Genomic DNA, 10,908 nt, shown 5'->3' on the forward strand with positions numbered 1-10,908 from the left:
GCTTTCCCCTGCCTTCCAAGGAACCCCCCCTCCCTCCACTAGACCATGACACCCTGCTCCAGGGATGCTCTGGCTGCAAGACAGGTAAGGAGTCTGGAAGGATGGCGCCCCCTTGTGGCTGCAGAGGAGTTGCGGGGACCTGTCTCAGGATGGAGACGGTCCTCTTAGGGGAGATGTTTTTAGGAGGATCCGTCTGGCTGCTGGCCACGCAACAGTGCCAGTGCTGCAGGAAGCCAGGCTGACCAGCACCCCTGCAGTCTGGCTCCTTGGTGCCCAGTTCACTCCCTGCCAGCTCCCTAGCGTGCCATGAGGCTGGTGCCACACTTGGCTGGTGCAGCAGAATTGGGGTCACCCATGGTTGGCTCCCTGCTGCAGAGTATTCCAGAGGCTGAGCCAGGGCCATGGGCGCTGAGCAACAGCCACCCAGTGCGTGTGCAAACCAGGGGTGTGGCTGGCACTCATGTGGCTTGTCTGGTGCAGGTACGGCTTCGAGGGTGTCATCCTCACCATCTACGCCATGGAGCGTGAGGACCTGGAGTGCCGGGAGTCTCCCTGCCCCTTCCAGAATCCCATCAGGATCCTCCAGGAGTTGGACGTGGAAGAGGCTAAACTATACCTGGACTTCATCATCCTGGGCATCTTCTTCCTCGTTCTGCGGCTCCTGGCCTACCTGGTCCTCCGGTACAAGGTGAAGTCTGAGAGATAAGGGGGCCGTCGGGGCCCGATGCCTTTCCCAGACCTGATCTGCCATGGCATGGACATTCCCAAAGGGGCTCTCCGTCTCTGTGGAGGTGAGACCAAAGGGGAGGCATTGGGTAGGTGGCGCTCAGTCCTGGCTCAGTCGAGAAGGGTTTTTTGGGACATCTCGGAACTGTTTTAACCTTTCCACACTCTTCATCGCAAATGTTTTGTACCGTCCCGGAATGCCTCCTCCTCTCTCCTGGAGCTGCAATGTCCTACGGATCTTGGATTCCTTCTTCCGCCCTCTGTCCCACCCCCCCACCTCAGGACACACCCGCTGTCCTGCAAGGCAGCTGTCTTCCAAGCCAGACAAGGAGAGAGCCGTCCACCAAGGCTTTGCCATTTGGGGGAGAGGATTGCATCTGTCTGAACCCCACTGACCTCCCGCAAAGCACAGTTTTGCAGCGCAATGTGCAGTGCAGTTTTTTAATGTGCCTGCTAGTCCATATCCAGCAGCATGCAAATCCATACTAAGAAGAAATCTTAAGTGGCAGGAGGCTTTCACATACCTTAACCATAGCTGCATCCAACACCATCACCCTGTCTTTAAAAAAAAATCCCTTTTTCTTAAGGAAAAAACCAAAACCAAATGACGACCCAGCGGCACGGAATACAGGAACAGGTGCTGCAGCTCCAGAGGGATGCAGGTAGATCAGGCCTCTGCTTTTAGGGCTTGGCAGGATGTAATAGTGGTAGAAATATTTCAACCCCAGGTTTGTAAATCGTGTTTTGAACGGTGGGAGAGAGGAGGGTTTGCCACCCATGGCCCTGCCACGTTGGACTGTACGAGCACCGGGGAGCGAGGGAGAAAACCTGGCATGCGGGGAGTTAAAACCGCTCCGCTTCCTTGGGAGCTGCAGAAATGGTGGAAAGTTCAAGAGCAGTTTCTTCGTTCTCTGAGGCTGGTGTGAGTGGGGAGCAGGTGGGTTGAGAGGAAGATCTGACCCCGTAACATCCCCCTAGAGCAGCAGCTCCACTGCCAGTCCCTGTGGGCCCCAGGTGCTCAATTTGCTGGCCTTTTGCATCGTCACTTACACCTGTGCAAAAATCCAGCCAGATCCTAGGACATGAGAGTTCCAAGAGCCCTTGGGGAGGCGATCTAGTCCGACCCCCTGCTCCGAGCAGGACTGGTCCGAGTGCTTTGCACACGTGTAAAATGACACGGTGAAGGGCATTGCTGACCCAGCCCCATTGAGATGAGCAGGATGTGGCCCCGGGCAGTGGAAGGGTGACGCGTAAAGGAGCTCTGATTGGTTCCCGGTGCTGTTCCAAAGCAGGAAAGGACGTTTTTCATTGGTGGCCGGTCACAGGCCAAATGCTGCTGTCACGGCTTGGCCTTGCCGCTCGATTACAGCCGTGCTGTGCTATGGGGTGGGGGAACTCACCGATCAGAGGGTGCTCTTGTTGTGGTGACTCCTGGGCCTTCCTTCCTCTCAGTGGGCTGCAAGGTCGTCATAACCACACGGGTCTCCCGGGATCGCGTAGTTTTACAAACTGCGTTTGCCTGCCTAGAAAGCAGGGGGAGCTGACGGCACCGTAGCAGCGCTTGGATCGGACGCAGGGGGAGCGCCCGGCTCTCGCCGCCAGTGTCGTGTGCGATCAGCGCGCACCTCACGTCACGTGCCCTTGCTTCACGTGTGTGCGTAGGAAAAAACATGGATGGAACCCAGCAGATTGTGGCAGCCCTGCGCGTGGGCAACGGTGACCAAAATGTCTCGTTCACCCAATGGGCCACGTGCAGCCCATGGGCCACGCGCTACCCACCGCTGCTTTAGACAAATGTCAAACCTCCCTGCTCTCCCTAGTCCGCCTCCAAACACCGGCTTTAAAATTCCCCAGTGCGTTTGCAGTCCGCCGCAAACAGGGCTTGCCTGGTGGCGCATGCTGCCAATAGAGCGTTTTGCAGGGAGACCTTTAGCTGGCGTCCGTCGGCTGAGCATTACTGACCAGTGTGCCTGGGCTGAGTCACGTCAGCTAAGGATCTGCCCCGTCGGAGCGGCTGCATTTCAGGGGACGCCTCGAGCAGTCGGTGTTTCAGACGTGATCTGGAGAGCGCCCTGGGAAATGACGGGTAGCCACGGGAATTTCCAAGGGAGGGGAGAGAGAAGGTGATTTTAGCTGGAATTTGGGAAGAGCTGGGAGGCTCAGAGCTGAGCGATTCCTCCTCCCATCACGGGCGTGCCAAGGCATGAGCTCACTAATCCATGTTTCCCCGGCAGTAGCTGACAAGCATTTCCCAGGCTGCTCAAAGCCTTTTCAATGCGGCTACAATCAAAGCATCTTGCTCTGCTGGCAGCTGGCTGGGTCTTGCATGCTAATCCGAGTCGGGCCTGGTCAGTGTTCGGAGAGGAGAGCCTCCTGTGGCCGGGATGTTGGAGAGTCAGTAGGAGTTGTTCTTCGCTTTAGTGCAGAGGTGGGGAACCGCCGGATCCCGATGTGGGTTGCCTGGATCTGGCGCTTGAGGCTCTGGGCTCTTCACTCTGCCCCCCCCCCCCCAGCATTCCACCCAGACCCTGCACCCCCACTCTGCTCCTGCATGTTACCTCCCACCCAGCCCTTGCACCTGCAGCCCACTCCTGCATCCTCCCTCCTGCCCAGACTCCGCACCCCAAGCCTGCTTCCCAGCAGCCCCCTCCCACACACTGAACTCCTCATTGGCCCTATCCCAGAGTGTGGGGAGGAGGGTACAAAATCTACTAGCCCAGGCCTCCTAGTCTGGTGTGTGAGGTGACTGTGATTTTTTTTTTCTTTTTGCTTCTCACTTTTGTGCTGCCCCACTGATTTTTTTTTCTGTGGATCAGCAGCCCTGACCCAAAAAAGTTTCCCCACCCCTGAGGCCACATTGGGCCTGCACCCCAGGGTGCTACTAGAGGAAGCTGGTGTAGTCTAAGAGGTGTCCTTCAGACGCGCCTCAAAGTCCAGCCCCTACAAACTGCAGTCTTGGGGCTTGTTTGTCAGCCAGGGCATTGGCCTTGGCATCCTGACCAAATTCCAGCTCCAGGTGCTATGTTCCCCCTCCCTCAAGTCTTTAGCAATCACAATTGCACAGAATCCACCTTTGTCCCTTGCCCTGAGTTGCTGTTGTGTTGCTGTGCCGCGCCGTAACATAAGAGCTAGGGGTCGCCAAATGAAATGAATAGGTAGCAGGTTTAAAAAGAAAGTTTTTCTTCCCCCAGCGCACAGTCAACTTGTGGAACTCCTTGCCAGAGGATGTGGTGAAGACCAAGACTTTAACAGGGTTCAAGAAAGTACTAGATCAATTCATGGAGGTTAGGTCCATGAATGGCTCTTAGCCAGGATGGTGTCCCTGGCCTCTGTCAGAGGCTAGGAATGGTGACGGGAGAGGGTTCACTTGATGATTTCCTATTCTGTTCACTCCCTCTGGGGCACCGGGCATTGGCCACTGTCGGCAGACAGGATACCGGGCTAGACGGACCTTTGGTCTGACCCAGTGTGGCCGTTCTTCTGTCAAACAGCTGCCGTGTTCCACCCCAGAGAGGGCCGCATGTGTATAGTTTGTAGAACTCGGGCGTTTGTAGGGAAGGAGGGGCTCAGTCTAGCTCCACATCTGCTCTGTGACTGTCACTGTCAGTTCAGTGTTCGGAGAGGAGATGAGGGGGCATTCATGCCGTGCGGCTGAGGTAAATGTGCAGCGTATGGGGGCCAGCCAGAGGCCTACCTAGAGTCCTCCCCCTCACGAGGGGCAGGATGCAGAAGGCAAGGGACCCGGGTGCTGGAGCGTGGGAGCCAGTGCAATGCCATTCATGCAGCCTGGGGCCTAGCAAGGACCCTCGTCATCACTCGCTCCTCGTTCCTCCTCGCTTTCGCGCCTTCCCCTCTCTCGGTCTCGTCCCCCTTCTCTGTGTCCCTCACAGGTGGGCTTGCGAGTGACACACGACTTGTGGCTGGCAACCCCCCCATACAGCCGCACGCAGAAACTGACCACGCCCTGGGAGGCTGTGGGTCCCCACGGCCCCGCCTGGGAGGCACGGCCGCTGGTCAGCAAGTGTGACGCTTCCCTCCGCACTTAGGGCCGGGAGCTCAGCTCTCCGGCGGGATGGTATCCGCGCTGGGGGCTGCGCGGGTTAAGTGCATGTGCGTGGCCCAGCCATGCCCATATGCTGCTCTCCTAACGTAGCCACCCGGTGGATCTGCCCCCCCTCTCGGCGTGGGGAGACCCCTGTGACGGGGTCTGAGCCCAGCGCAGGGTCCTGCTCTGCTCTCCATTAGCTTCTCCTCCCGCTCAGCCCTGCTGGAAGCCAGGCTGGAGGGGCAGAGGTGCGGGGAACCCCGCCACGCCAATGCCTGGGGAAGCAACGCGCTGCCCAAAGATGGAACCTGGGCCGTCTACTCCCCAAACAACTTCCAGTGCTCTACATCCTTCTTCAGCATCATCGTCTCTATCGCGGCCCGAGCTGCTGCCCTCCTGGAAGAACCAGGCCGTTTGCTTGGTGTGTATTGGGTCTCTCTTGCTGGATGGACTGGACCCGAGTTTCTCACTGCGCTGCCTCTGGCGGGGGCAGCTGGTGCGCTGCGGATACCGGGGGCCAAGCAGGAATAAGTTGCTGCTCACTGTGGCTCTGGGGGTTTTGTTTCTGCACCAAGAGTCAATTCTCCCAGGCTGGAGCCTCTCTTCTCCCCCCCCCCCCTTTATCCCCTGAACTGGATCGGAGCTGGGGCAGCGAGATCAACCCAAAAGAAAACCAGATGCGGCTCCACCACCTGGTACGGCTCTTCCTTCCCCACCTGTGTCCCTCCTGCGTTTTGCCTGGGAGCGGGGCCGGGCCAGGCTGCAGCGCGGTGACGGGACCAGCTGGGAGCGGCTGCGGGTTCTGAAAGTCAGTGATGGGTTGGGAGGAGTCTCAATGCAGGACCCGGGTTCCCCTGGGCTTCCGTCTCGTTTGGGTTGTGCCTGCCGGGGCTCGTCAGCCTCTGCCCTGCAGGGTGGGGACAAGCGTCACTTACTGAACTCTGGAACTCAGGGCACAAGGTCAGGGCTGACTGCTGGGCAAAGAGTCCTAGGCCTCTGTTCCATGGTAACTCTGCTATCCATGAGCCCAGGGACCACGTGGAAGGGGAGCAAAGCAGCCCTCCTGCCGAGACCCTGCATTGGCCGTCAGAGTGGCATGGCCGGGCTGGGGTAGCAGAGTCATGGGCTGAGGCTCAGGGCCTTGGTGGTGACGTGGGGTGACATGCTGGGGGGGAGGTGCTGCCTAGGCTGGCCCGGTTCTCGAGGTCCTTACAGGGCTTTGGGGCCTGCTCTTTCTGGCTTCTTTCTCCAGACAATCAATTGCCATCCGTGGCTTACAGACGGGGTGCAGGGTGGACCCCTGGCTTCGGCGGGGGGAGGATGGGTGGTTGGGAAGACCCTTTCCCATGCCCATGGTGGTGACTGGCCTGCAGGGCACTGCATGCACAATGCTGTTGGTGGTATGGACTGTGAAAGGGGCCCTGGTACTTCAAACCTCTCTGTGCCCCATCAATGCAAGGCAGAGTTGGCCTCCAGGAGGCCCCCTGCCCCCACCCGCTTTGGTATTGCAAGGAGCCTGGGTGATCCCCCTCTCAGCTGGCTGCTTTAGTGACTGCGCATCTTCGCCCACGTGCCCCAGTGCGTGAGGGGGGGCCCGTGGACCGGGGCAGGGATGGGCCATGCAGCTTGCTGTGTTGCATAGAAACGGGGCCCCAGCAAAGCCTCCGAGCTGGTGCTAGGCCTGGCTTCGGCCCCTCGAGCCCCGGCTCTATGCTGCCCAGTGAAATGGAGGCGCAGGGGGAGAGGCGGCACCATGGATTCTGTCTGGGGAATGTTGCCCCCTCGGTCCAGCGGCTGGGCTGTTCTCCTGGCCTGCATGCGGGTTGTCATCTGGTCTGCACCAAGGCAGGTCACAAGGCCCCTCCTGGTACCCGGCTGCCTGCATGCAGCCAGCGCACTTTGCGCTCTGTTGCCATGGGGACAGAGGGAGGGGAGGTTTTCTACTGTGTCACCTGAGGCCAGCGTGGTCGGAGGCCAAGCCCCCAGCTCCCCTAATGGGGCCGTCCATCCCCGGCCCGATCAGGACCCTCAGCGACTCCAGGGCCGATTATTCACATTCAATGCTCTGCCTGGCTGAGCGGAATTGCCACCTCCTCCCGGTGTTCCTGGGGGGTCCCCCAGGGAGCTGCCAGTCCTGCTCCAACTGTAGCCAGCCAGCCATTGGGGCCACGCGGCTGGAGGAAACACACTTTGCTGCAGCCTGCTCAGACGCGGAGCCCTTTCCACGACTCGCTGCTTGCCAGGCGGGAGGCAGCTGTAAATTCCTGCCCGGCTGCTGTGTCAGGTCAGGGACAGCCGTGTCACCCAGAGAATGCCACTTTGCTGATCTTCCCTTGCTTCTCTGCTTACCTCCCCGTCCCCTGCCTCTCCTGGGGACCTCCCCTCGGGTGTCCCCTACCATCCCAGCTGTGACTTGTCTTCCTCTCGGTGCGGGAGGGGAGAGGTTGTGACCCGCCCCTCACCATAACCGTGCCGGCTGCTCCACGATACGGGGCCTGGCGGGTTGGTGCAATCCTGTCTCTTCTGTCTCCTTCCTTAAACGGGTTCGGGAAAAGCAACCAAAGGGCCTCCCCTCACGCCAGGGAGCTTGAGGTGAAACTCCTCCGCGTGCGTGGCGGTGGCAGGGCCCGCTCCAAAGAGGGCGGCTGGGTCCGTCGTGGCGTTGCCCGTGGGCACCGCGTTCTTTCCCGCTGCCCCTGTAACACGCGACCGTGATGCACTTTAATAGCGCGTGCTCCTGGACCGCGCTTCGCCATCGCCTTGGGGGGACACCAGGTTGCCTCTGGATGCCAGTTTGTGTGGCTCTGGGGCTTGGTGCCCCCTCTCTAGGGAGGGAAGGGCCGTGCGTTGAGTTTAGATCGTCAGGAGGCGAGTGTTACGGACGAGGACGGGGTCCCTGCCCCCTCCCGCTCCATTTTCCAGTCCTGTCCTTTCTTGAACGTTCCCACCGGTGGGTCCTAATCCACCAATGGGTCACGGCCAGCGTGTCCTCTAAGCCGGGCGCTTGTGCGGCCGCTCGAGAGATTCCAGTGCCACCCAGCTGATTAGCAGAGAGCCCACAGTGAGGTTTGTGCTTATCCTGGTGGTGCCCATCTGTTCATATCCCCGGGGCTGTGAATGACTAGTCAGCTATCCGATAAGCAAATGCTAATCCAACAGTCAACACGCTAGTCGACTAGTCGCTTCCCACCTGGCTGTCTCTGTCAGAGGCAGCAAGGGGGGGGGGAAGTGGAGGGGTGCTTCACAGCAGCAATGCCACGTGGAGCCCACGGCCAGCTGGGGAGTCCCCAGGCTGCATGTGGCGTTTCAAAGCGGCAGCCCTGCGTGGAGCCCAGGATCAGCTGGGGTCTCCCCCGCTGACCCTGGGTTCCCTGTGGCGCTGCCGCTTTGAAATGCCACCTGCCCTCCACTCCCCCGCTGGCCCCGTGCTCCCCGCAGCACTTTCGCCTTTGAAGTGTAGCAACAACTCTGGGGCTGTTTGCACACTTCAAAGGCGGTGCCGCTCAAGCTGGCCTCGGATCCGAATGGCTCTGCACCCTGGTGTACAGGGTCACAACACGGAGTGGGGAGCAGGATCCAGCTCTGCAGGACTGGAGCCCCCCCGGCAGAGGGGGAGTGGAGCGCAGGCTGTCTCCAACCCCTCCCCTGGGGGCTCACCCCACAAGGCTGGCACAGAGGGGGCATAAATATAAAGTTACATCTCCAAAAAAAGACCAGTGGCCGTCGGTGGCCCACCCCCATATAAAGTTCGGGCCCACTGCTGTAATGCACTTTGAATGGACAGCAAGTCCTTGTTCAGGCTGCTAATTAGGATTTGTGTCACTTGCAACATAACCTGGGTGATAGTCCGTGTCTCGCCTCTTTCAAACTGCTCCTCCAAAGGCAGGAATGTAACAGGGGCGGCTTCTCTCTCTCTGCCCTCGTGTGAGCAGACGCACGTTTACACTCTCCCTCGGGTATCACCTGGCCCCTCTCGCGTGCCCCGATACTCTTCTTCCCCCTCCGACGCGAAGCAGATTCACAATCAAACCACTGGTGCTAAGGCTTGCAACGGGAGGAGGCGGGGCCTCGAGGGGGGAGGGGCGTTCCCAGGGTTCCGCCCTCCCCGCGCATTGGGCAATAAACGTGTTGTGTTTCGTTCCGCGGGGCCGACGGTTACGCCATCCAGCCACCAGGCCACTCACGGAGCTGTCTCGACTGTTCCGCCTCTCCCGCTGACACCTCGACGTGGCTGGCGTCCGTCAGTCTCTTTTCAAGTGTTCTCCATGTCTGTAGATAGAGCTGGGTTCGTCTCGGGAGTGTGCGTGTGTGTACGTGTGTAGCATAGAGCGGTACAGCCGATCCAGTCAGCCACGGGCCGCCTGCTTGTAAGAGGCGGGCCTGCTTGATTGCGACGTTGTCCTCAGACCAATGCATTTCAAGCCCTGGATAAAAGGCACCGCGAGTTGTTGAAATGGCATCGTGTGTGACAGGTGTCAGGTGTGGGATGTGTCTGCCAGCACTGATGATACATTCTGCCGTCTCTCTCTTCCCTGGAGGTGGCTAAATGGATTCACACGACCTCCCTGTTGCTTCTCCAAGCCCAGCCCTCTGCGAATCTTTTCCAGACAAGCGGCGAAAGGGCAGCTGCTCTCCCAGCGGGAAGCTGGCCTGTGTCTTTCCCCAGGAGGGTCAAGAGGAGGATCCTGCTGTATGCACACACGCCCCTGCAGGTGTAGTCTTGCTGTTGTTCCTGACCGCATGACTGTCTCTGCAGAGACTTTGGCACTTTAATCTCAGCCGCCGTCCAGATTCGCAGGGTTGCCGGAGTCAGCACACGGGGAGATGTTCTGCAGTTTGTCAGTGTTCCATGAGATGCCAGCTGTACTCGGATTTCACACCCTTAATAAAACCTATATTTATACTGTACACATCGAAGTGTCTTTCCGTCTCGGGGGGGGGGCATGTGTGTGAATAGGGGGTCGAGGCAGTGGGTACATGCTGCTCTGGGAAGGTGTGTTTGTGGGATGGGTGTGGGCACATGGTTTTGGATGATGAGGGGGTGTGTGGGGGGGGAGTGCCGTTGTGAGTTCGTGTGTATTGGGTGTACGGTGGAGGGGTAAGGGGGTGTGGGTGCCAATGTGGAATGTGTTTCTTTGGGTGCAGAGCGCTGAGGGTTGGGTGCAGGCCTGTGTGTGGGAAGCGTGTGAGTAGGGTGGCGAATGTTTGGGGTGGAGCATGTGTGGGTTCCACCTTGGCACTGCGCCTACCCAGGAATGTGGTCGATGGCAGAGAAACCCTGAATGCACTGAGGGGGAGGGGGGTAGCCTTGGCCTTGGCCTTGCTCTGGGGAGTCCAGGACAGATGCTGTTAATTGACCCAGCTTTGTCTTCCCTGTGAAGAGGAAGATTCCCACAGGCATGTCCCAGGGCAGGAAGCTCCTTCCCACCCTGACCAGCGCTGGGTCTCCTGATTGTGCATTGCCAGCGTCGGTCATTTCGGACTCACAAGAGGGTGCATTCGGCGGAGGGCCGGCACGGCTCCTGCCGGGAGACGCTGGGACTGGCATGTCTGAGCCCTCCCCCAGGCAAGGCTCCTGCCTCAGTCCCCACAATGCTTCCACCTGGGCCTGGGAGAGCAGGGCCCTCCCCCTCTAGCCAGAATGCCTGCCCCTTTCCCTAGACCACTTCCTTCTGGGTGAGGCCGGGACTGGAGCACCTGAGCGCTTCCTCCATCCACTAACCATCTGTACAAAGCCCGAGGCCCCGGCCGGGACAGCTGTTGCGTCGATACTCTTCTCGCTCAGCGCCTGGGCGGGCAGGAAAAGCCAGAAAGGCCCTGAGTCACCTCCCAGGGTGAGTCGTCCCTTAGACACAGATGGGTGGGTTCCTGGCTGCCAAACCTCAAAAGGCAGCTGGGCTCCTCAGGGAGGAAGCGGAGAATGACTCCACCCCACCCGCTTCTCTCCCTGCTGCGAGCTGCTCCATGCGGCTGCAAGAGTGGAACCACGGCTGGGATCAGGCACCTTGCAACATCCCTGCTACAGGTGGAACCTCTCCAGTCCGGCACAGTCTGGTCCGGCAACATCCATGCTCCAGCATGATGTTAGTTACTCGGATGTCCACTTAGCATGGGGGTGGCCAAGTTTCTTGCGGTCC

General features: G+C 59.5%; 1 protein-coding gene across 3 annotated transcripts in view; it reads left to right on the plus strand.

The window, feature by feature from the left end:
• ABCG4 (ATP binding cassette subfamily G member 4) overlaps positions 1 to 9,679 on the plus strand; it is a 28,766-nt gene extending 19,087 nt beyond the window's left edge. The window contains exons 15-16 of one of the 3 annotated variants that reach the window (XR_016347839.1): positions 481 to 3,154; positions 9,310 to 9,679. Coding sequence is in view for 1 of the 3 variants with exons in the window: in XM_075909757.2 (XP_075765872.1) it covers positions 481 to 706 (226 nt within the window). In the remaining 2 variants the exon portion in view is untranslated. Of the gene's footprint in view, positions 1 to 480 lie in introns of all 3 variants that reach the window. The other 2 variants (XR_016347840.1, XM_075909757.2) reach the window with 2 other exon arrangements.
• The last annotated feature ends 1,229 nt before the right edge of the window (positions 9,680 to 10,908 follow it).

The sequence above is a fragment of the Pelodiscus sinensis genome, chromosome 25 (genome assembly GCF_052426305.1).
Source record: "Pelodiscus sinensis isolate ZL-2025 chromosome 25, ASM5242630v1, whole genome shotgun sequence".
Classification (NCBI taxonomy): Eukaryota; Metazoa; Chordata; order Testudines; family Trionychidae; genus Pelodiscus; species Pelodiscus sinensis.